The 24750-nt window shown below is 38.5% G+C and overlaps 4 protein-coding genes across 7 annotated transcripts in view; 3 read left to right on the top strand and 1 right to left on the bottom strand.

The window, feature by feature from the left end:
* LOC105353984 (uncharacterized) overlaps positions 1-6181 on the top strand; it is a 49590-nt gene extending 43409 nt beyond the window's left edge. For 3 of the 4 annotated variants that reach the window (XM_078945635.1, XM_078945643.1, XM_078945646.1), the window contains 11 exons: positions 910-942; positions 1786-1854; positions 1942-2031; positions 2178-2272; positions 2995-3607; positions 3694-3928; positions 4056-4155; positions 4306-4465; positions 4570-4683; positions 5356-5442; positions 5782-6181. In XM_078945635.1, the coding sequence (XP_078801761.1) occupies positions 910-942; positions 1786-1854; positions 1942-2031; positions 2178-2272; positions 2995-3607; positions 3694-3928; positions 4056-4155; positions 4306-4465; positions 4570-4683; positions 5356-5442; positions 5782-5928 (1743 nt within the window). In that variant the 3' untranslated portion in view covers positions 5929-6181. Of the gene's footprint in view, positions 1-909; positions 943-1785; positions 1855-1941; positions 2032-2177; positions 2273-2994; positions 3608-3693; positions 3929-4027; positions 4156-4305; positions 4466-4569; positions 4684-5355; positions 5443-5781 lie in introns of those variants that run through there. The other variant, XR_013655477.1, reaches the window with a different exon arrangement.
* LOC110014938 (essential MCU regulator, mitochondrial) lies at positions 6049-7614 on the bottom strand. Its single transcript, XM_020702374.2, has 3 exons — positions 7389-7614; positions 6470-6631; positions 6049-6246 (listed from the first exon to the last, which is right to left on the bottom strand). Exons 1-2 carry the CDS (start codon positions 7548-7550, stop codon positions 6494-6496), a joined length of 300 nt encoding a protein of 99 aa, XP_020558033.1. The 5' UTR covers positions 7551-7614; the 3' UTR covers positions 6049-6246; positions 6470-6493.
* Positions 7615-10625: 3011 nt separating this feature from the next.
* On the top strand, positions 10626-16902 carry zgc:158803 (LUC7 domain-containing protein). The gene is made up of 10 exons (XM_004065814.5): positions 10626-11266; positions 12075-12169; positions 13568-13666; positions 13914-14024; positions 14227-14370; positions 14471-14647; positions 14806-14966; positions 15047-15076; positions 15786-15941; positions 16072-16902. Exons 1-10 carry the CDS (start codon positions 11206-11208, stop codon positions 16307-16309), a joined length of 1272 nt encoding a protein of 423 aa, XP_004065862.1. The 5' UTR covers positions 10626-11205; the 3' UTR covers positions 16310-16902.
* A 284-nt stretch (positions 16903-17186) lies between these two features.
* Positions 17187-20992, top strand: pane1 (proliferation associated nuclear element). Its single transcript, XM_004065701.5, has 6 exons — positions 17187-17338; positions 17684-17760; positions 18674-18772; positions 20127-20206; positions 20322-20413; positions 20712-20992. The coding sequence occupies exons 1-6, from the start codon at positions 17282-17284 to the stop codon at positions 20859-20861; spliced, it is 555 nt and encodes a 184-aa protein (XP_004065749.1). The 5' UTR covers positions 17187-17281; the 3' UTR covers positions 20862-20992.
* Positions 20993-24750: the final 3758 nt, after the last annotated feature.

The following is a 24750-nucleotide window of genomic DNA, read 5'->3' as shown; positions in this document are numbered from 1 at the left end:
TGAGAACTTCTGAGCAGATTAACTGTCAATTTTGTTTACTGTAGGTTTTTGTTTTAGTCACATGTCTTAAAGAGCCTCTCCAAAGCGTTCCCAGTGGTTTTTAAAAAAAATTATAATTATGTCATTTTCAGCCAAAATAAAAAAACGTGTAGTTTTCTGGAACATAGTTTCTGCAATGGAGCAGTAGTTCAATAAAAATTCACCTCTGAGTTGTGGACGGGAGCAACACCGCCCCCCTTTCCCTCCCCCATAGATGAAGCTCTCTGTTTAAGCAAAGCAGATAGCCTGTGGCCCACCCAGTTTATTTTCCACATCACAAATAAGCTCTTTTTCAAATGGCATTTCTTTCATTGTCCACAACGATTTGAATAAAGAAATATTCAGAAAAACAATTTTAAGCTGAATTTTCTTGACATCTGACCTTCGTTATCGGAAAAATGCCACAAGAACATGTTAAAAAAACACTAAAAACATTATTTTTGTCAGATGGGTCTTTAAAGAAAACATTTCCTTGACTGCTCCACATTTATTTGCACTTATTTTCTGTGTTTCTTCCTCTGCGGGTAACAACCAAACATGGACGAACACTATGGATGTTGAGTAAGTATTTTGTGCAGCAACAGCACACTTTTTTCAACCAAACATTTAACCTGTTCCTCTTTATCCTCTTTATCACTGGAACTACTATTCTTTCCATTTCAAATGTTCACTTTGCAAAAATTTTTTTATTCTTATGCACAAAACTCTTTCCCCCAATCCTTCATGCACGCTTATATAGTTATCTCAAAAAACACGTGTTGCTGACAGTTTCCGCTTCCTTTTGCCTTCACAGTTAGATGTAAAAAAAACAAACCACAAGAAAGTTTTTCTAAACTTTTACCTTTAACTTCTAGACACTGCTGCTCAAAGGGCTGGATGTCCATTCTGGATGAAAAGGGAAAGGTAAACATCCTTTTATTCTTTTACTAATGTATTTAAGGTGTGGTTACAGCTTTTTCTATGTTGTTTCATTTTGTAACCACAACGTCATTATCAGACAGACAGTTCAAACCCAACCAGCCTTCTGACATACTTTAAGTCTTGTAAAGACAAGGTTTCTGTTGTGTTTAAACTGGTTTAGGACAGTAGAACAAGTCTAATGATTTTTTTTAAAGAGCAAACCAGCTCTTTAAGTTTAGGACATAATTTAAAAAATAAAATAAACACTGTTTTTAGCTAAAAATGTTTTAACTTTAACTTTGAAAGGAGGACAAATGGCTAAGCAGGCTTTTCATCTCATCATGACTTCTCTTTTACACATTTTACATTTATTTGTGTGTGTTGCTTCCAGATGATGCACTTAAGAACTATTCCCATTGTGCAACCATTTTAGAGACAATTAAAAAAAAGAAAGATTTAAGTTGTAATATTTATTAAATAACGAAAGGGAAATCCACCCCTTTAAAGTTCAACAGAATCAGAGAGACCCATGGCAGTGTAGCCAACTTCCTGTTTCTAGTATGATGATTTACAAGATATAAATATTTTACAAATTTTAACAATCTTCACATTTAATTAAAGAATGGAGTACCTAAATGCCTTAGATAAGTATGGTTGTACTTCAAAACAATAAAATTTCTTCAGTCTTAACTTCTAAATTCACATTAAATAAAAGCGTCTGCAGAGCTTTTTTTCATGTTTCTGTAGCTCATCAAGAATAAAAGTCTAATCTTAAAGGATGTGGAAAACTTTTTCACCTACGAGATAAAGTAAATCAAAGTGATTTGAGAATCCTGTATTTTTCAGTGGAGAAAGCACTGGTTTGTACTTGCTGATACTTCACTCAAGTACTACAGAGACTCAGAGGCTGAGGAGGTACGACTTTTAAATCCATCTTTCTTGGTTCAACTTCTGGCTGCAGCGTCTTTTAAATAACTTTAAGCTCTTCCTTTCATGTTGCAGTCCGATGACTTGGAAGGAGAAATAGATCTGACATCCTGTGTCAATGTGTCAGACTGTGAGGTAGAGATAAACTATGGACTGCAAATACAAGTATGTTTTCACCCCACTTCTTTTCAGTTTGTGGTTTAAATTTCACCATCTAAAAAGACAGAATTGATCCTTCCTCCCATCATCATAAACAAGCTATCTGAGCTGCCTCCATGTTAACCGCAGTTGTCTCCTTTGATCTTTTCCAGACAAAAAGAGCGCTGTTCACTCTGTCTGCAATAACATCTCGGATTCAGCAGAATTGGGTGAAGCTATTAAAGCAGGCAGTCAAGAACAACGCTCTGTGAGTTCAACCTTATAGACACCACAGGAGATACTTTTTTTACTTTTAGTGCAAATAAACACACAGAGGGCAACCATAACACCAGCTCCTCCATGTTTTAGCATTTACCGCCAGGCACAGTCAATAAAGTTCAGAAAGTAAGGAGAAAAAACCTTACCTGGAGTGAATTATATCACTTTGTGCTTTTAGAAATCTGTTTATCAGTTTGAAAAAAAATTATTGAGGAGATTGAACTCTTGAGAGGAAAAGGAGATGGATAATGGATTAAGAGAAGCAAACGGATTTAAAAACCCCACAGGCATGAACTGTTACAAAGCTCATAAAATCAAAAGAATAAACACTGCTACTTTATTACGAAGACCCAAGGGTCAAAGAGAGGATTAAATCTCTATTTTCCTACTGACTAAATGGAAAAAATTGGACTATTTTGCCCTCTTTCATTTAGGCAAATACACATTCCAAGAAGAAAAAAGTCATAGTGTGTCAAACATATATTTTTAGTTATCTCTCTTCTAATAATTGAGCTGTGTTGTATAAAAAAATATACAAAAAAAGTTTATTTAAACCCATACAATGCTAAAGACTTATCGAGTTACTGCAGTCTATTATGACACAAACAAGTGTCTGAAGGTTTCTGTGATTGGGTGGTCCTCCTCCACCCCCCGTGTCCATCTCCGGATGTGTAACTTTATCCTCCTGCATTTCTTTCATTCGGCCCTCAGCCAATCAGACTCCTACGGCGAGAAAGAGAACCCTCTCTCCCAGAACCCGTCGTCAAGCCAACCACCTGCTCGCTTCACCTGCAACGACTCTGGGGGTGAGCTTACCATTTCCACCTACACCGCCGCAGCTGCGAGCCCCTTCCGTGAGGACGACCAAACAGCAGCCGGCGATCTGGGCGCAGATTTGTCTCCGACCAGTCAGAGAGACGAGGGGGAGGGCTGGGATCGTGAGCAAGCCAAGCGACTGGAGGAGAGGAACAAGTGGTTTGAGGAGGGGGTCCCTCTCAGTGAGATGAGCAGCAGGTGGGACTCTATGGAGCTGAAGAGGGGAAGTGTACCTGTTCCAGTCACTGAAACCATAGACTCTGAGCTGAACAGGAAGTGGGCAGAATTTGAAACTTTGTCATTCAGTGAAATGAGCCCACAGTCCCTCATTGGTGCCCAGGTTTATCCGTCGGACACCCAACAGCAGTCTATAGATCTTTCCAGAACTCACCACCGAAACTCTGAAGAGGCTGAACAGTCTGAAGCATCACTAACCAGGAAATCAGAAGGGAATCCTCAATTTGAAAATGGTGTCCAAATCCCCACAGCAGAAACTCTGCAGAAGGAGGTAAGTTGGCCGCTGAATGATGCTCCAAATTTAACGCAAGATCCAACTCTCCATCTTTGCCCCCTCCATCCAAATCAATCTCCCAGGCCATCTCCCTCCGACAGCAAGTGGACAGCATCAAGAGGGAGCGTGCAGCTATGAGGCTAGAGGTGGACAGCCCCTGTGGTCCCACAGCCCCCTGTAGAGCTTTGCTGGAAGAAATGGTGGCCTCACATCGGAAAGCTCTGCAGGAGCTGCAGGAGAAGCATGCCAGGGAGGTGAAGCAGCTGGAGGAGGAGCGAGATCGCCTGTTGCTGGTAGAGAGGCAGGCAGCCACAACAGGTGAGCCAGGAAGTGACATCATAAATGAAGTCTTTTCATTAAAAAACTAAAATAATGAGGCTGGCATTCTGTTTTTTATTAATATTTTGTGGTTTTAAGTTAAACAAATTTCTAATTAACATGAAAGCTATGGAGGCACTAAAAGCAGCTCACAGGGAGGAGCTGGAGAGGGCCAGAAGGCTCTGTGGAGAAACGGCTCACATGGATTCTTCACATGGAGACCAAATGTAAGCATGGAGGATCTTTGGCTCTGTTATCGCGATGAAACTTTCTGACAGGCTCTTGCTGCGGGCTTGTGCTGTTCTGTACTCCACAATGACCTCTTCCATAGCGATGCCTCTCAATTTACACCAGAACTTGTGTTTTTTGCATGTCAGGCCTCGGGCAGATGCCTTGCACGGGGAATTAAATGCACTGTCAGAGCAGTACTCACAGAAATGCCTGGAACTAAGCTGCACAGAGCAGAACAGTAAGAGACGAGAGGCTGAGCTGGATTTTAAGAAGAGAGAGCTGCAGCAGCTGCAAAGAGAGAACCAGGTTTACAGAGATGTTCCATTGGGTTTTTAACATTAAGATGAAGTTAAATCACAGAAAAAAACTTTAACTCAAAGTTCATAACTTAATATAAATGTATGTTTCAGGAGCTTAAGACCAAGCTGGCAGAAGAAATCAGTCGAATGCGTTATTTCATCACAGGCCAGAGATCGGAAGTGGTATCCCTTGGCAACACTGAGCACACCGTGTCAGATTTAGAGGTACTGAAGACAACCGTTTAATTGTTACTGACTTGAAATCTATTGTGAAGTCAAGGATTAGCAATGAGACTGAATCCACAGATGACAAAAGTTTTCTAATCCCATTATGACCTTCTTCAGACATCACTATCAAAATGTTCCTTGTTTGCTCTTAGGGCTTTAATTTTGTTCTACTCTAAAGAGATGAAGAAGCAAATGCTGCCCTCTACTGGCTAAATGTCAGTAAACATCTGTCATCTCTCAGCAAGGATGTGAGGTCCCTTATAAAAACGTTGCCAATGTGTTTTAGAGAATGACAGGAAACATTTTCCCACTTTTACTGATTTGATATCAAAGGAAGTAAACATTTGAATTGGGTCTCTTCTTGAGTAGGCTATGTTAAATATTATCTGTCACCCATTTTGAACATCTGATTTTGATCTTTTTTTTTAGCATTTCTGAATACTTCTACAGCCTATAGAATAAGCTTAATGGTGTTATATTTCCAACGCAAGCATTATGAGATACAATTTATTTGTACTTTTTGGCATATTGGATGTCCATGCATGCTTTTATTTTGTAAATGAGGAATTTCCTGGTTAGTTTTTCTGTTGAACTGCTGAAGTTGGGAACACGTTTGCAAAGTACCTACAAAAAAACTGGCAAATGAACGGAAAATTTGGTTTTGTCTAGACGCTGCTAAAAGCAAAGGAAAATGAGGTGCAGTCTCTGAGAAAGGAAATGGCCTGCCTTCAAAATCAAGTACAAACTCTTACCAAGGTATGCCCTCAGAAATATTTCACTTTGAAACATTTTCATCGAATAAAAACCACATTTATCCTTTTCCTCTAAGCTTTAAATTGACTGTTTTTAAATCTTGGGGTTTAGCAGCTCTTAAAGATATTTGGAGAGTAATTGGCAATTTCTTTTTAAGCTCAAATAAAGTGCGATTTGTAACATAGTTCTATGTCTATTATTAACTCAAAAACAAAGATAAGATGGGACTCTATTAAAACCTTTGAGATCAAACTGATATTTTGAGTTTTGTTTATTCAAATTAACTAGAACGTCAGCAATCCACCTGACTTTTTCTCTTCGTCATATTCGTCTTTGCTTCAGGAAAAGGAAGCAGCTTACGAGCGTTACAAGGAAGCATATGTAGAGCTGACTGCCACGAGGGGCCGCAGCCATCTGGAGATGAACGCCCTCAATGAACACCGGAGACTGGCCAATGCTGCTCTTCAGGAGGAGGAAAGACAAACCTAACCAACACGGATCACATTTCAAACTAGAGATCATCAGCCAACATGCAGCATTTGTCACCTATGATCACATATTTATGAATGTAAAATACATTATTGATTTAAATGAAATAAAAAACAAAAGTTTTCCACATATAACTGTTTATTTAGATGGCACAACAGGAGTGAAGGTGTAGCAGGTATCTTTCACATCCTCACATTTATTCATGACAAGATCTAGGTTGGACTTTGAAGGAAATAAGTAGGTTGGAGGTAGAGGATGTACTTGGAAGTCATCAATACTCCATATTCTTTGTGCTGGCTGGTTTTCTTTCAGTCCAAACTGCAAAACATCGTGAAAATATATAAACATTTACGATTTTTGCATCACTTTTGCAGCTAACTATAGTCTCCTAACACATAAACCAACTTAGTAAAGGGCCCTTCCGTTCTTTAGGAGTTAACATGTTGCTGACACGCCCTTCAAACAAAGATAAGACCGTGAAAAGAAACAAAGCAATCATGTTGCAACAGTAAGAGCAGGCCTAAAAGCACACCAACTTTACCTCTTGTTATACGACAAGCTTAATTCAGTCGTCGTCGTCGTCATCTTCAGGGACAAAGATGTCGTGCTCTTCCAAGAGAGCGGCAAAGTTCTTGCTGATCAGAGTTCCCACATAAAGAAAAGGCACCACCACGGCCGTCATGCGGATTAAACCAAAGGGTGTCTGAAAAATTCATGAAGACATTCAGGTTCAGTCACGAGCCACACCTCAGTTTCCATTGAGGTGTTTTGTGTTATGATTATCATTAACTACCAATGTTGCCCCACCGATTATTTATCAATACAGACGTTGGATTAAGATTTATGGCGAAATATTGGTGCACTGTCTGAAAACCTACTGTCTGGAAAAAAAATGCTAGTTGTATTTTTGTTTTTTTATTTGAAAAAAATGTTAAAACTGAATTCAAGCCATAAGGTAAAGCAGGATCATGATTCTCAGCAGGTAATTTCACTACACATTCATTGATATAATAAACTGTTTTTATTTTCCTTTTTCTCTTTTTTCACTTTATATGTTTGATCAAAACAGTGTGTAAAAACATTTTAGTTCCAACAATTAACTCCTGAAAAAAAAAAACAGACTCTTAGTCACCATTTCGATTCACACTTATTTCAACCAATAACAAAGGCGAAAAAATGTTTTACTTTTCTTTCGTACAAATATTTTAATAGTAAATCCCACAATTGTTCACAATTCTAAATGATGAAAAAAGAATTTAAACACCTTAGAAGTTACCTAAACGAACGATATTTCTGTAGGCGGAGATGAATTTGCGTATTCTCAAGCTCATTGGCTGAGAAGTGATAGGCTGGCATGACTGCAGTCTTCCTATTCGCTACAGCTGGTGTCAATTGAAACATCGCCCCGCCCAGTTTGTCTTGTCATTTTACTGTGTTTAAATTAAGCCGAAAACACTCACTTTGTCTGGTTTTGGGAGAATTCCTCCAGACGATGTAGACACAACGGTTCTACTTTGACCCGCCCTGGATATGGCTGACGCTTTCGAGACGGGGTGACGAGCTGTTGTTCCCCTAACGCTCGTAGAAGCGAGTCGGAGCGGCAGTCGGAGAAGGTTCGCCATTTTTCCAGTTGCAGGGGGACGTTTTGTGCGGAAGGACGCCGTACAGAAACCACGCCCACAACCATCGGATATCTGCCTTTTAAAAAAAAAAAAAAACTTTATTGTACACAACGGTAGTACAGTACAAAACACAATTTTACTAAATAAACTTAATACATATTACATGCAATTTACATAAAAACATTCAAGATTTTACAACTTTCATACAAACATACAGCTTTTTGATTGAAGGTTTAAGAGAAGGTATTGAGATACATTTCAATTTGATTAATGTGGGGAGAAAATGGAAGATGAAAAAATGTGCATTTATGAATATAAAATTTGCTAAATATAATTCATAAGATTAATTATGTTTTTTTTTATTGACTCCAAGTTTTTATTATGAAAGCCAAAAATTATATATTTAAAGTTTAGAGTAAAGTTGGGGTGGATGTGTTTTTGATAAATTGTAAACACTTTTTCCCAAACAAAATAATTTCAGTACAGTTCCAAAAAAGATGGTTAATTGTTTCTGGTTGTGTTTTGCAAAAAGTACAGTTAGGGTCAATTGTTTTGATGTATCTTATCATGAATTGATTGGTGGGGTAAATTTTGTAAATTATTTTAAAAGAAACTTCTTTCATTTTATTATTTATCATAAATGTTTGGGTCACACTCGAGCCTTTTCTCCAAATTGTGTCGGGAACAAACCGTCCCCTGTAGTTTTTGGTACATGGTACAGAAATGACATCCCTTTGAAGCAAGGTACGTATTTTTCCTGTGGTGGTGTTAGTTGCATCCATGAAGGGCATTTATTCATTCCTAAGAGTTGTTTTAAACATTTGACCAATTTCTTTAGAAACAGCATCAAACACAATGGCATTCTATTTAGGAGTCACAACCAGATTGTATTTAGAATTGAATTCAGTATACCTTAATAAATGCCCATTCGTGTCAAAAAGTTGATCCACCAGTAGAATTTTTTTCTCAAACCAAAGATTTGTTCTTGTATAATATATATTTGTTGTTCCAAATAAAATAGTTATGGGGAGAGAAATTGTGTTTGTATAAAAGTGCCCACGCAAGAAGAGCTTGTTTGTGAAATGCCGATTGTTTAGCTGGTATTTTATCAACATTGTAATGACAAAGGAGAAGAAAATTAAGGTTGGCTACATTTGAAGATATAAAATGTGGAAATATATTCCAAATTGATGTAAGTTTTTTTAGGTAAGATTTGATCCAGTTTATTTTAAATGTGTTATTTAGGGTTGCAAAATTAAAAAAGTTTAGTCCATCATTCTCGTACGAGTTCATTAAAACAGATTTTTTTTAATAATGTATACGGTTTTTCCAGATAACGTTAAATAAATTTTGGTCAACAGATTTTAGTGTTTGATTGTCAACACAAAGAAAATGCAGAGTAAGTGAGTCAAGCGATTTCCTCTGCCTTTGACCATCAGATATCTGCGAGGGTCATGACGTTTCATGAAAATAAGCCATACATAGTAGGCGGGTAAAATTAACGTAAATTTGTAAAACGGACTATAGTTTTATTTAAATAAACTGTATATATTTGCTCAGCTTCCTGAATGAGTAAAACAAACAAAAAATAAAAGCACTGTGTTGTTATTTAACAATTATTCACGAAAATATATCCTCTTAAAAATAAAAGCCCTGACATTTTGTCACCTAACAATTGATCACAAAAATTAAACCCCTGTGTTTTGTTCTTGTCTTCAAACAAGTAACCACAAAAAGTCCAATAACACAACTGTTCAACATTAAAATGAAAATTGTAATGATAATATGACACCAGCAGCTGGACTTTAATTCAATAATGTTTACAACTAAGTTTTAAAAAGAGTTTCCAGACTTCAGTTCAAAGTTAGAAAAATTTGTGGATAGAAGTTATAAAGATAGAGCCAAATTGTGAGATAGCTGTCTCCCAATGGAAACCTTAATTAATGTAAATAAATAAGGAAGTTACCAGGATTAGAACAGTTTAAAGGAAATGCAGAGGGGTATGTGTCACAGGAGACATAAAAAAAAGGCCTACCGTGCGCTCAATTTAGTATTCCGTGCGCACAGTTTATCAGATTTTTTTTATTTTTAACCACTGGCACCCGGCGGGCTCCGTATTTTATAAAAGAAATGGACCATTTTGTGGTTTTATCAGTTCCAACTGGGATGAGATGTTAACAACCTACTCCAAGAAAAATTGTGTTTTGGGTGTTTTAACATGTTTCAATTGCATTTTTTTGGTGATGGAGAAAAATTAAACGTAACAATGCATTTCTGAGTATTTTATTTATTAAAATCCTTGTGAATCAGAAGCAGACGCAAAAATTCACTTTGAAAAATCTTGTAAGAGAAACGTATGAGTTACTACGGCAAGCCACAAGTTCCCTACTCTGCTTGTTGAAAGTTAGATCCACGCACATCTTCAGTTTCTTCGTCCAAGCTGGCATCTGACTCAAAACTTCATGGCTGGACAGCGCCATTATTGCTCACCATTTTTGCAGCACTGGTAATGTTAGGTTGGAGTGTTAGGGGGCGTAAGCTAGTGGGAGACAGTCTTAAACAGATTGATGATGGGAAGTGGGGACAGGCTTACTCCGTGCCAACAGTCCCACCCACAACCCAGAGGGGAATTTCAGATAAACTGCTGCTGCTCTGATTTTAGTTTTGTTTTTAGTGAAAAAGGGGCATAATCATAATTAAAAGACAATTGTGAAAGCTCTTAAAATAGATTACAAGACGATCGGAGTGGGACTTTAAAAGATGGAAAAACTACAAATATGCATGTATTTCTCTGTATACGCTAAACCAACAGCAAAATAGAGAGAAATGTAAGCATTAAATATAAAAACACAATTATCATTCAATTAATTTAAATATAAGACCTGTCAAATACGCACCCCCCCCCCCCCCCACACACACACACACACACACCCACACACACACATACGTTTCATGTAAATAAACCACATCTTTTATGCTGTGTGACCTGCACCCACATTTCTTTTTCTCAACCGGAAAAAATGATCGCTCACCAAATGTAAAGCCTTTTTTATTATTGTGTTATGTGTTTTTAAAGGGGGGAGATTTCTCAAGGTAAAAATAATCTAAAACTTGTGTTTTCTTCCGCAAAGCAGCGTTCCAGCGGCTGCCTGCAGCGCTTCTTCCCTGAGACAGAGGGACTAAAGAGCGGGCTTTCGTGAAGACGAGCGAAAAGAGGAAGTAAGAAGGCGGAAGTGGGCACGTTGAACAAACTTGATAACTTCTAGCTGACTGGCTAGGAGCACACTTCGACAGTACGTTAGCGACATGTGTTATGTCGTAATTTCACACATGTTTCTCAGAATAATCGAGGTCTTTGCCGATAATTAGTCGGCAGTATCTCAACTGGCCACACGAGTGGACTTTCAGCGGCTGCACTTGTTTCCACCGACCCGAAACCATCCATAATCGAAACTCCGCTCCTGTTCGAGCGCAGCGCCGTGAACGCGGGAAAAGGACCGCTTGTTTTTAGCCGGCTGTGTTGGAGGAGTCTTCGTATTTCTCCTGTCTGGGGGTTAACTTGTGCAGACTTTTAGGAGCCAAGAGGCCTACAGCTGAGGAGTACTGCATGTGTGTGTGAGGACTGCCGTGAGCGACGACAAACTCGTTGAAGAACATGTCGGCCCAGGCACAGATGCGAGCGATGCTGGACCAGCTCATGGGGACGGGCAGAGACGGTGAGCTGTGCCTGCAGCATTTTCACGTCTGTGTCCGATATTGCCCATGTAGTAGCTGGCGACTGTTGTCAGCACTAGCCTCCTAGCTAACCTGTCAGTGTGTGACTCGCGTGCGCGCTTCGTATAGCAAGAAGCTAGCTGCCTGCTAAGGTAAAAAAAAAAGAAGCTAGTCACTTAAGCTACCTGTTGTTTTTCTCCATTCAAAGCAGCTAAAATTGTGATTTTCATTGAAACTTTGCCCTAAAGTTGCATTAATCATCTTTTTTCCTAAACATGTCATTTTCAGAGTTTAAGCACTCAACTTTGACCCAAATAATGATTTAAACCGAAACTGGCAGTAACTTTAACTCCTTTCCACATGTCCAAACTTCTTGGCACAAAAAAAGCACGGACTTTTTTGTTTGGTAGATGATTTGTTCTTTGTTTTTTTTGTCTAAACTGTTTGGTTCTCCTTAAATCTTGCCACATTTATGAAATACGTGCACGTTGTTGTGTGGAATTAGACAAATCATCCTCAATTCCTAGAAGGTGAAGGGGTTGATAAGATGAAGTGTTTTTGGGAAATCCACTTTGTTTCTGGTGTTATCTAGGTTTTAAGTCTCAATATTTTACCTCTGGTCTTTCCAAAGCATTCTATTTCAGTCAACATTTGGATTCTAATCCACAGATTATTCCCCCCCCCCCCCCATCATAATCATAAGCAAGCAAACACAATTGTCCTTGTTTGTGCCAACTTTGGTTGTTGTAACATCTTTGATTATTTGTAGCACACCTCAGCTCTGACTTTTTTTTATTTTTCTTCTATTAGGAGACTCCATGCGGCAAAGAATCAAATTTACAGACGAGCGAGTCTGTAAAAGCCACCTCCTGAATTCGTGTCCTCATGACATTCTGTCAGGAACTGTAAGTACCATGTGTCCACAGTCTGTCATCATCACTGTTCATACCATCAAAAGTAGTTGTAAGTGGTTCAAGATCCATGAGGTTCCACTGGGTTTAAAGTCTAGATACTCCGTTTTTTTAACTTTGAAGACCTTCAGTCATGCAGCCATATTGCAAATTTTGTTGTAGAATTTTCCGTTCAGTCAAAATACATTTTCAGGTAAGCAACCTTTTTGTCCCCAAATGGACATATTACACCATGCATTATGAAAAATCAAAGTAGTTGTTTGTTTGAATTTTCATTAATTGGTGTTTTATGTTTGTGATGTTGCTGTGAATTTGTGGCTTGATGATGTAGAATTATACAGACCTGAAGGCACAGATTGGGGAACCCCAGGGGGCGGCTGCATTCAGGTCTTCTTTTGCCGTTTGTGTTTTCTAGTTTTATTTTACAATTTTTAAGGGTTTCTCTCTCTCTTTTTAAATCATTTACAATATTTTGTATCTGCAATTTAATTTAATTTCTCATTGTCTATTATTACAGATGTGTAGATGCACGGATTATCAAAATAATATATAACTGGATAAATGACTTTTCATAATTCTTCTTAAGGTTATTGAAATCAACCAGCCTTTGATAGAAAAGCAAACTAACCAGAGAAGTCTGAAAATTTGTATTTGTTTTTTTTTTTATCTTTATAAATTTATTTATTGTGTAAGTTTGACTTGGAGGACGGGTCCAAATTTTGAGCAATTCGTATCAATTCCTCTGACGACTGCTGGTAATTTTGTGTTGTTGTTTACAGTAAACATTGGTAAATAGGGTTATTTTTATAAACACAATAGATCTTTGTTAATTGGTTGATTTGAATGCTACTTAAAACTGATTAAATGACAAATTTTCATTAATTATAGTTTAGTAATCTAGTTGTTAATTTAAACCATTTGGTACTAATAATTAGGCCTGCAAAATAATTCGCAAATTTATCGTTATCGCGACATCAAGATGTGCAATATGCATATCGCAAAAGTTGGTGAAAATTGCGATAAATGGTTACCTTAAATGTGCTAAAACAATCTTTTGGTGCTTTAAGTGTTTAACGATGGAGCCCTATTATTTTAGATGTTGCCTCCTATGTAGACGAAGGTCTTTGGAGTATAATTTAAGTTATTTTGGCTCTTTTTTGAATGAAACTGTTGCAGTGAAATGGAAATGATGCATTTAGTTGTTTTGCTATTTGTTTTATTTATCGCAAGTTAAATGGTCATTTCAATATTGATCACTAATATCACAAAATATACAAAAAAATATACAAAATATCCTCATACTGTTCAGCCCTACTGATGATATGGTGCAGTCTGTGATGTTTTCATTTGAATGTAATGTGATTGGATGAATGTCCCTCCTGTTTTCTGCAGAGAATGGACCTGGGAGAGTGCGCCAAAGTCCATGACCTGGCCCTGAGGGCCGATTATGAGATTGCATCAAAGGAGCAAGAATACTTTTTTGAACTTGATGTAAGTTACAATAAAAAATAGAAAAACTAAATGGGATTTCCTCTTGATGAATAAAGTAATTGGCATGTATTTATAAATGAATAAATGTATTTTTTGGGTACTCTGGCTTTCTTCCACTTTAAAAAATGTTTGTACTATTTGGGATCTATAGATTGTCTATTAAAAGGCAGTGTGTGGATCTAGTTTGAAGCAGTTATCTATGCCTGACTTCTAAAGGGTCATCTCTGCCTGATGTGCTTTCTTGTAGGCTACAGAACACCTTCAGTCTTTCATCGCTGACTGCGACCGCAGAACTGAACTGGCCAAGAAGAGACTAGCCGAGACTCAAGATGAGATCAGCGCTGAGGTGGCTGCGAAGGTAGCGTAACACTCAGCCGCTGTTGTTAGTGGCTCGGTCATGATTTTATGAGCACCGCTCCTTTGTTAATTAAATATACCAAGAAAGCTCCTGGCACAGCAGCACTTTACATTGACAGGCTTTCAAATTTGGTTCTGCAAGTTTTTATCGTCACCGTAAACTTTTTCAAACATTTTGATGTATTTGTGTCCCATTAAAACAGGCTGAGCGAGTCCACGAGTTAAACGAGGAAATTGGCAAGCTGCTGGCCAAAGCAGAGCAGCTGGGGGGCGAAGGGAATGTGGACGAAGCCCAGCAGTTGCTGGAGAAGGTGGAAAAGACTCGAGCCTTGAAGAAGGAAGCAGAGGTAAAACGATAAAGGCTAAATTGTAATTTTTTTTGGGCAAGAACCAAGTATTGAGTTTCACTCCCGCTTTCCAAAACCCAACTCTTTTTTTTCTGTGCAGGATGTGTACAGAAACTCGATGCCAGCTTCCAGCTTTCAGCAGCAAAAACTACGAGTGTGCGAAGTGTGCTCCGCCTACTTGGGGCTCCATGACAACGATCGGCGTCTAGCCGACCATTTTGGAGGCAAACTGCACATCGGTTTCATTGAAATCCGCGAGAAGCTGGAAAAGCTAAGGGTGAGATTGCTTTTGAGGGGATTTTAACAAGTAGAACCGTACAAATAAAAATGTTCAAAGTTGCATCCATTTAACTAAAAATGTTGTTTAAGTTGAGTTCAAACATTACATTTTTGTCAATTTACACATTTTTCAATTTACTGGCGTTTTTATTCCAGAAAGCAGTTTCAGAGAAACAGGAGAGAATGCGCATAAGAAGGAGAGAGGAGCGAGAAAGGGAAGAAGAAAAGGAACGACAGTGGGAGATGGAGCGTGAACGGGAGCGAGAGCGTGAACGGCAGCGAGAATGGGATCGAGAAAAAGAGCGAGACAGAAGGCGGTGAGCTGATCGGATCCAGCTTCTTCTGTAGGGACAGCTTTGTCTTCTGAAAAATTGACCCTTTCTTTCTGTCATTTTAGGTCAAGATCTAGGAGTGGAGATCGGTACAGGTGCGCCTGCATCCTCATCGGCATCACTTTTGCCAGACGTTTAGTGTCACAAAGAAACTGCTGTTAAAAGTCCCACTCTGATCATTTTTTGATCTTTATTAAAAGCGTTCCCAGTGACCTTTTAATTATGATTATGCTGTTTTTTGGCCAATATTTAAAAAACGTGTTGTTTTCTAGGACACAGTTTCTGCAGAGCAGCAGGAGTTTTTTAGAAAATTCCCACTGATTTGGCGCAGAGTGAGCCTTCCGGCGCTTCCCATCATCCCGTTGTTCACACTTTCTCCGCTAGCTTACAGCCCCTCACAACCTAACATTAGCGGTGCAAGAAAATTGGCGAGCAAAATCGAAGCCATCCAGTCGTACAGTTTAGAGTTGCATGCCAGCTCAGTCAAGGAAAACAAAGCCGAGCATGGATCTTTGTCTGCAGTTGAATGGATCAGAATGGAGAGGAGCAGGGAGCTTAACTTGCATGTCACAGCCACAACCTTTTTTATGTCTTCGTCTGCTTGATTTCCGATTTGTCATTAGAAAAACGCTACAAGAACCTGTTAAAAACACCCAAAACATGATTTTCATGGGAGTGGCTCTTTAAGTGATTGTGTCAGAACAAGATCTTGTTTTTTTCTTTTTAATTGCATTGTGTGTTAGTTTTTTTTGGTTGCCATTTGTACAGAGTGGATGATTTTTATTTGACTCTGGGATATTTCAGGGATGGCGGGAGCTCATCCTCTCAGCGTTCCAGACGCCACCACTCGTCCCGGCCCAGGGAGGACGGGTCCGATCGAGACAGAGACAGAGATCGTAAACACCGACACAAGGACAGGCACCGCTCACGCTCGCATTCTCACAGGCACAAAAGAAAGAGGTCAGGGTTGTTGCTTCACTGAAAAGTTTACCTTCAGTCCTTTTAAACTTCACTCGGGTAGTTTTAGCTCTGGTTGTGGAACAACTGGTGGCCATAGATTGTCTATTCTATTTGTCATTTCCTCTTTCAGGTCTTCCAGAGACGGATCAAGTCACACCCGCGACAAAGAACCGTCACCGACCCAGGAGAGATCTCGAGATGGTGCGGCAGAGGGATGGCGCGAAAACAAAGTGGAGCATGCAGACTGGGAGGAGAGGGGGAGGTCTACCTCTCCTGACATGACCAGAGACAGGGAGAGGGAGAGATCTCTGTCATTGGAGCGGGACCGCCGGTCTAGCTCTGAGGAGCGAGAGTCGGGAGAGATATGAATGTTACACGGCGGATTTGAATGATCTACAGTTTAAAAAAAAAAAAGGAGCATGTGAAGGTGTTTGATTGGGTTTGGCCGTCTACTCTGTATGCATTTTCATATTGGGAAGTGTGTATTTGGATGGTGGGGCTGAGGTACTGCCTACAGTGGTGACGATCTAAGAAAAATATAAAACTACTTTTCAAAGATGTGCGAGGCAAGACTGACATGGGAAGGGTATTGTCTCCATTTTTTTATGTCAACTTTTCAACCTTATGTACAGTTTACAGAGTGATGTAAAAGAATGCAGACAGACAAAAAAACCCTCCTTAAGTCTGTTTTTATTTTTCTCACTTTTTTTTTTTTTTTTAGTTGAGTCTTTCATGTCCATGATATTTTGTCTGATCCAAGAAGAACTGCAGTTCCAAAAGCTGTTGCACAGCCTTTGTGCTTTTGCTGGAAATGGGCTGCTTGCTGACTGAAGGCACTTTTCGATGTGTGTTCTTGGTGCCTTCGACCTGCAACAGTCTCATTCGGAAGATCTGATTAGACTTCCTGTAAGGTGCATTGATTAACTTGTGCTTTCAAAATAAACTTGCTTGTTCTTCCGAAGGGAGTTATTTGAATATTTTAACTTTTTTTTTTAATGAAAAAATAAAATTTGAAGTTTTGCTCTTTTGTTTTGGAAAAGCTAAAAAATAGAAGTTTAGAAAAATCTTTGTAATTTATTACAAATTTTGCAAACTTTTAAATGTTTGCATTATGGTAGTTTGTGTGTTGCAATGGCTTCAAATTAAAGTAAAAATACTTATATATATTCTGTAATCAACGTGACTTCACTTGAAGTCCACGTCAAGGTGAAGATGCCGAACTCTCAACAAACGCTAGATGGCAGAACTTGTACAAGTTTGAATATGCGAAAGCGTAATGACGTCAGACGCCGGTTTGGAAAAGACGCGCGAGCTGGAAGAAGTAAATCCGATGAAAAAAGATGTCGCGGCTAAACCCGTTCGCTAAACTTCCTGGGTTGAACACAGCCAGTGTTCTGGTGAGTTTATTCCGTCAGGGTTACCGGAAGGCGACATTACCGGGTTTCTAATGCAGCATTTCAGTGAACCAAGTGCTAAAAAAAAAACTAGTTAGCATTAAGCTAACATTAATTTAGATAGCTTAATAGATCTTCATCTTAAAAAGAACGTTTAGATATAGTTTATCTTTTTAACACAACTTGTACCGCTTAATAAAAACTTAATATTGCTGTGTTGGATTTTGCTGCCATGTAATGTAAACACAAGAAACGTTAGTAAGTTTTTCCGGCTGTGCAGTGATGAGTTTGCTGTTAGTTTGTGATTGGTACTTGCTTGTTGCATTAGCATGATTGTTTTACCTGCAGCTGGTGGAGAGTGAGGAACACTTCCAGCAAAGCTTAGCAGAGGCTCTGGTGGAGGAGACCAGCGTCACTGTCAATGTGTGAGTACTGTCCTCCAATTCTGCACAGTCCAACACAATGACACACAAGCAAACATGTGATCAGGGTCTGAAGTGAACATTTACTACGATCATATGTAATCAAACACATGACAAAATAGTGAGCTTCATGGATGTTTTTCAACCAAAGTTGCCTAATGCTACAACAGACTATTGTTTTTAATTTCAACATACAGACTTATTTTCATTTTATTATCGTATTGAATTGTTACCACCTTTTTTATTTGTTTCTTTAAAGTTTTAAGAATTGCATCTTCGCATGAAAACCTCCAAAGATGTAAAGTTATGGACTATTAGGCTCTAAAAATAGATCATATTTATTGTTGAAAACAGTTCAAGAATCACAGTTTTCAAAAAAAAAAGAAAAAAAGTATGAATTTGAGAAATAGGGTTATAAATCTAGACGTGTCCCTTTTAAACATACATCTTTCTGAATATACACCTGTTAATCTGAATGATTTGTTTAAGTTTTGTAGTCTATAAAACAAACAGTAACAGTAATGGTGGCCACACTGGAGGTGGGAAAACAAAAGACACAGAGGAGACGCCTTCTACATCAAACCCGACCGTCATTGTCTCTTCATGGACAATAAACAAAGGACTCCAGAAGCACGTAGTCTATTTTTAAACCATTCAGCTCTACAGGACAACATTCAAACAGCAGGGCCAGCTAATATCAACAAAATGAGACCAGATGGTAAACAAACATCACAGAAAGTTTGAGTTTTAGGGCTGAACGTGCAAACAAGAGTTAAAGGGCGTAGAATTACCAAAGTTTTACTATTGTCAGATTTCTTATAGTGTGTTTAAATGTGTCGGTTACAAACTAAATTATTACTCTGTTATCACCTTTTTTTTTCTTCTTCTTTCATTTAAATGTGCTCATTGTCTATAGGAGGCTGGCCAAGAGTTTCCCTCTGCCCATTGAGAACGATGAGAGTCGCCCAAGAATTGACCTGGTGGTGTTCATCATCAATCTGACCTCAGAACTCAGGTGACCATCAAACCCAGACTTATAGGGCAGCTACCTGAGCTCACGCAAGGAACATACAATGTTCAAAACCCATTTTAATGGAAAACGGCATTAAAAACTCATTAGTAAGCCTCTTTGCGCATCGAAAAGCAAATAGACCAACAGATAATGCCTCCTAACAGCAATTATGGTTAAATGGTGAATAGTGGTAAAGAGCTTTTCTACCTTCCTCAAAGGCCCAAAGCGCTTTACAGTCACATTCACTCACACACTCATGGCGGCTCCGCTGCCAAACACGGGCGCCAAGCTTCTGCCAGAGGCAAGGTGCGGTTCAGTGTAGACACTTGGACTCATGGGTGGGCAAGGCGGAAATCGAACCTGCTATCTTCAGATCAGAGGTTGACCTTTCTACCCCTGCACCACGAAAAAATATCTTGATTTCAATTCATTTCAGCATTTGTTTTTAATACTGATGTTCTGCACAAATTTGAACTGTATTAAAAGTGAATTAAGTTTATTTAGGTAGAGTGAAGAAGAAGATTCTTTTTCTGTTATGCATGCATCCATCCATCCATTTTTAGAATCCCTTTCAGGGTTGCGGTTCTGTAATGCATGTTTTGGAAATAACAGAGTTATTTGTCCAAAGATCTTCTGGGAGCCGGTTTAGCTCGTGCTGGTTTGTGATGCCTTCCATCCATGAAACCAGGGTTCAAATCCGGTCTGCTCCCTTCTGTGCCGGTCCCAAGCCTGGATAAATTGAGAGGATTGTGTCAGGAAGGGGCATCCGGCGTAAAAACACATTGCCATGCGACTCTTCCTCGAAAGAGAGGTTGTTTCGCTGTGTCGACCCCTGATGGGAAAAAGCTAAAAGAGAAAGAAGATCTGTCCAGACATCTTCACGTGAAGCTCTTTTCTTGCCACTAATGTTTTTTTTTTTTTAGTACCTGGTATTAGATCGATACTGTTTTCATACTTTATGAAGTTTTTAGAGATTAGAACTTCGTCCCCCAGTTGGTAAATTATGCAACTAAGGTTGAAGTTAAATAATGTTCACAAGTTCACAGTTCTGTCAATCACATCATTTTTGTTCAATTCTTTTGGAGTTGCATATTTATTTCTTAAAAGTCTCCATGCGGCGCTGCAGGAATGCAGTTTGTCGATTTGGATTTTAGAGTGACGGGTATTTTTGAGCCATAAAGATGGAGTCCAAAATAAGTTCTTTGTTCTGATCAAATGCAATAAATTAAGTCTGACATAAATATAAATAGCAAAAAAAAAAAGACAAACCTAATTCAGAAGTCCTGCTGAGTTTACTCTTATCATTTATCAGTTTTATTAAACAAACAGGTCATTTCTGTGCGTTTCCTTTGGACAGTTTCCAGTCAGCAGAAGCGTCTTTAAAGTATCTGGAGCCTGGATATTTCCTGGGAAAAGTCTGCTTCATGGTCACTAACGGTATGACTTTGAAAGTAAAGCACAGATCCTGCCATCAAACATGCTTCGGTTACAATGTGGTGCTTCGTATGTTCTTCGCCTCCTGCTGACATTTTCCTGCTTTTGTCTCCTGCAGCCCGCAGTTCCTCCGTCCCAGCAGAGAGGCTGGATGCTGTCAGGAGGCTGGCTGCGTCTCTACACTGCCCCCTGCTGTTTGCAGAAGAGCAGGTTTGCCTTACAACAATGAATGTCCTCCAGAGAACAATCACAAGTTTTTCAGATGAAGACGTCTATAGTAATTCTCATCAGCTCATGTTAAAGAGATGGGAATATTGTGTGAAAGCGATTGGGAGTTTACTGCTAACGAGATCAAAATCAATCTACAGTCGTGCTAAATAAATCCTAAGTTTGATCCACTTTGAGGTCAATTCTGTTGCCTTTGTGGTTAGTTTTAGACTAGAAGTCATATCAACTGTAGATTCTACGTCTGTTTTGTGTAAGATGTTTTGTTTGTTGCCCTCTGCAGACCCCACAAGGTGTGACAAATGCTGCAGAGAGGCTCCTGACCATCCTGAAGGCAGCAGCCGGCTTTGTTCCCTTCACTACACCTCTGTACCTGTCCAACCTGACCAGATGCACTCTGCCACCAGACATCGACCAGCCCAGCTTCGATTAACTCCACATATTCTATTTATTTCATTTCTTTTTGTGTGCGTTATTTGATTGTGATATGTTTTTATATAGAAAATATCTTTCTGGAATGGATTAAAGTTGTCAAAGCTTGTTTTTAATAGGAACAAAGGAAAAGTCTCTGCCATTTGTCCTCACAGCAGCAGCAGCGACCAGCTGACCTCGGCTCTATCAGAGTGTGACCAGAAACCCGGCTGATGTCACGTCTGCCAGCCTGCACTTCAATCCCTATTTTAGTTTTAGTTATCATGCAGGTTAAACAAATATCATGTGAGGACAATTCAAAGTCAATGAAAAAGCAGAAACAAACACCCATTTTCAGCCTCACAGCTTGGTTCTGTGCGTCTTGAGCTGTGAACAAAGGTCACGTCTGGGTGTTGGCAGAAGGGTTTTAGGTTTTTCTCATTAACAGGAGCACCTGAACCGTCTTAAATGACTTATAGTACCTCACTGAACTTGAGGCAAAGTCAAAGTGAGCAGCTGACCCTCGTGGTTCCTTCATTCCTCCACGTTTGTTGCTGATGATGTCACCCATTTCATTACATAAGTGCTGGTTAGATTTAGAAAGCACTTTTCTGTTCCCTGTTGGGTAGTTTTGTTATTTAGCATTTTAGACAAAATAATTTGTAAATGGAGGTAATGATGTGTTTTTATTTATTTGCAAATATTTAAATGGTGAGAATAGGCCTGCACTATAATTCGCAAATTTATGGTTATCACGATATGAAGCTGTGCAATATGCATAAAAGACGGCGAAAATTAGGATAAATGGTTACCTTAAATGTGCTAAAACAATCTTATGGCAGCTTGAATTATTTAACGAATCAAAGAAATCCATTTATGCGTTTGACCAATCAGATTGAGCCCTTTTGTTAGATTTTCACCTCCTATGTAGACGAGGGTCATTTACAATTAGAGGTATGCTGACTCTTATTTAAATTAAATTGTTTAGTGTAAATAGAAATGATGTTTTTGGTTGTTTTGCTGTTTGTTCATGAATTGTAAGTCATATCGTCATCGCAGTATCGGCCATTAATATCGCAAATCGCAGTTTTCCTCATCATGCAGCAAATTGAACTCAGGATAGTCATTTAATGCGGTCAGGTGTGTTTACCTGGTAACACAGCTTCTTACTACTAATGAAATTTAACAAAGAAAGCAACCAAGCTTAAGGACACTGATTAAAAACCCTTAGAAACAGACATAGCTCCATCATTATTCACTTATTTCACATTGGTCTATGTTGTTTGAGGGTCATCTTCATAAGACTGGAAGAAATTGGATTGGGCAATTGGAGCACCTGAAAGCAAATAGATGCAACGTTCCAACAAAAACAATGTGAGAACATTAAAAGCAAAATATTTGATCGTATCTTTTACAGATCTAAAAATGTGCCGTTCTTATATAATTTAAACATTTTATTCTTTTTTAACTTTGATTTAAATAGACCTCCTGAATAATTTTCATGTCCAAATTAACTCTGAGCAACATTTTCAGTAAAGCAAGTAAAGGTTGTTATGACATACATCATGTCCACCAAAGGGATTAAATTATGGAATAATTCCTATAATGAAATCAAATGTCGAACCATAAATATATTAATTTCAAGAACACCAAAGACAGTAAATTTGGCCCAAAGACAACATAAAAGTGTTTCATACAAAGAGTATTTATGTATAGAAAAAAAAAACATACAAACGCTTATTAATGTTAATTATTTCAACAGTGATGTGCTCGCTTTAAGAGTCTCATTTTATCCAACTATTTTTTTCCCTATTTTCTTTATTTAAATGTCATACAAAATAAAATAATCTAGATAAATTAAAAACCACAAGACAGAAAAATTAAATCTACATTATTCTTTTGATTTATTGTATTGATTGTTTGGGGACTCTATTTAGTTTATTTCACATCTCGGCCTTTAAATCTTCTCATTTAAACATCTCAGCTCTTTTTTTGAACAATTCACTAATGCATATACAATAATTCATCTTTAAATTGGGAGGAGCCGCCGTCATTGCAATGCACAGAAACAGACCAATGAGGAAGAGATTTGGAAATAGATTACCAATTCTAAAGCTTCACCTTAAACTGATGCACCACAGCTTCATCTTTAGTTTAACGAGACTATCCAATTTTGCAGTAGAAATGTAGAATAAAAAATAATATCCACCAAATTGTCGACAGCTCAACTAAACATTTAGTTTATTGTATAGTCATTAATAGGTTTTGCATGCTAGGATTGCAGACATTCATTTCTCTGTTCAATTATTTTGGGAGGAATCTTCACATCAATCTCTGCAAATCTAGGAGGAAATGGGTAAAGTCTTCCTGTGTCTGCTGCTGTCACTCTACAGCTTTATTAACAGAGTTCATTTTCCTTATGAGGGAAAAGTGTTTTGTCATTTCAAAGTATTTGAAATCATAAAAAGGCATCCTGCATTTTAACATGTTTTTGTGCTTTGGAAATTTAGAACTCATGCTGAATACGTTCATTTGCAGGAATAAAGGCATAATTTAGCAATTTCTTTTGTAGTTTTACACATCACTAAAGTGGATTTTTCTGATATTGGAGAATAAAAATATAAAATGAAACAAGAAAATACACAATATAATAATAATTATATAATTTGTAAATACTTTTGCTGTAAAAGTTTATTTTAAAGCTTTTTTCCGCCTCGTTGATCCATCATTTTTAGATCAGGCAGCCTCTGATCTGTTGCGTGGTGTTTGACCTCCACCCTCTGTCATCAGCTGCTCCAACTCAAGAGGAAGAGGTGAGGTGGAGGCAGAGGAGCCGTGCCTCGTGTCACGTCTCCATGCCTGCTCTGACACCCTCCCCTTTTTTAATGAAAGGTTATCTTCTTGGCAATTACCCACCAGACGAGTTAACCAAACACTGTTTTGGCATCATGTGAGGAACTGGAAGGACAACAAGCCGTCAGCGGGGTTCAGGAATGCCGGTGATAACACTCCAATCTGACTCTCGCCTCTTCAGCACGACTGTCCCAAGTTCAGCCAAAAGAAATTTTCCTGACATTGCGCTTTTATTGTTAAAGAGGCTTATTTTTATTTGTTTTAAACATCTCACCAGTAGCAAAGTTTGAATTGAATGCAGCAGAAATTCCTTCAAAGGTGGGATTTGTTTCAGATCAATTCAAATATAAACCATTTAGTTAAAAAAAAAAGTTTTTTTTTGCAGATCACTCTGAAGTCAACAATGGGACAACTCCAAATGTTTTGGTTTTGTTTGGTGCATTTAAGGACACAGTAGTTTGCTCTAACTGTTAAATTTGACTTTAAGATGTGGTTTTTTATCCACCAGTGAAAATGAGGATGAGGTGTCAGTTAGTCTTTTTGGTCAGAGCAAAGCGTTTCTTCATTTTACTTTGTGCATTTAAAGTAAAAAAAAAAATGTCACTGAATTAAACAACAAAGCCAAAGTTTTAGCTGATTTATTTTTATTCTCAAAGGAACTTAAGCTAATTCATAATCTGTACAGTTTAACATGATATCAACGCTTCACAGCTATAACAGCTTCCATTTTCTGGCAAACTTTCCGTGGGGTTAGGACTCTTCATGGGACGTCTGACTGTTCCAGAAACACATTTTTGACGTCAGACATTGCAGTTGAGGGAAAGTGTTGAGCTCGGAGACTCTGATTCATGGAGCCGCCATCAGTGAGTGGATGTGTGGGTGAATGGGACTGTAAAGTACTTTGGGTTTTCTAAGAAGGTAGTAAAGTGCTATTGAAGTACACGCCGTGTCAAACAGGTTCTATTAGGTTAAAGTCAGAACTACATGCAGGCGAGTCAAGTTCCTACACACTTCCAAACACTCTTATGTCTTTGTCGACTGTCTTCGAACATCCCCAG

This window comes from Oryzias latipes, chromosome 1 (genome assembly GCF_053564925.1).
Source record: "Oryzias latipes strain Hd-rR chromosome 1, Olatipes_Hd-rR_3.1".
NCBI classification, from domain to species: domain Eukaryota; kingdom Metazoa; phylum Chordata; class Actinopteri; order Beloniformes; family Adrianichthyidae; genus Oryzias; species Oryzias latipes.
This window is presented reverse-complemented; position numbering and strand designations above follow the sequence as displayed.

What these genes read in the sequence shown, in the direction of transcription:
- LOC110014938 (XM_020702374.2), bottom strand. Translation starts at nt 7,550, where the DNA reads ATGGCGAACCTTCTCCGACTGCCGCTCCGACTCGCTTCTACGAGCGTT. An exon ending in TTCTCCCAAAACCAGACAAA is followed by an intron (nt 6,632 to 7,388) that starts GTGAGTGTTTTC and finishes TGAATTTTTCAG; the next exon opens with ACACCCTTTGGTTTAATCCG.
- zgc:158803 (XM_004065814.5), top strand. Translation starts at nt 11,206, where the DNA reads ATGTCGGCCCAGGCACAGATGCGAGCGATGCTGGACCAGCTCATGGGG. An exon ending in AGAAGCTGGAAAAGCTAAGG is followed by an intron (nt 14,648 to 14,805) that starts GTGAGATTGCTT and finishes TTTTTATTCCAG; the next exon opens with AAAGCAGTTTCAGAGAAACA. An exon ending in AGGAGTGGAGATCGGTACAG is followed by an intron (nt 15,077 to 15,785) that starts GTGCGCCTGCAT and finishes GGGATATTTCAG; the next exon opens with GGATGGCGGGAGCTCATCCT.
- pane1 (XM_004065701.5), top strand. Translation starts at nt 17,282, where the DNA reads ATGTCGCGGCTAAACCCGTTCGCTAAACTTCCTGGGTTGAACACAGCC. An exon ending in TGAACACAGCCAGTGTTCTG is followed by an intron (nt 17,339 to 17,683) that starts GTGAGTTTATTC and finishes TTTTACCTGCAG; the next exon opens with CTGGTGGAGAGTGAGGAACA. An exon ending in TGCTGTTTGCAGAAGAGCAG is followed by an intron (nt 20,414 to 20,711) that starts GTTTGCCTTACA and finishes TGCCCTCTGCAG; the next exon opens with ACCCCACAAGGTGTGACAAA.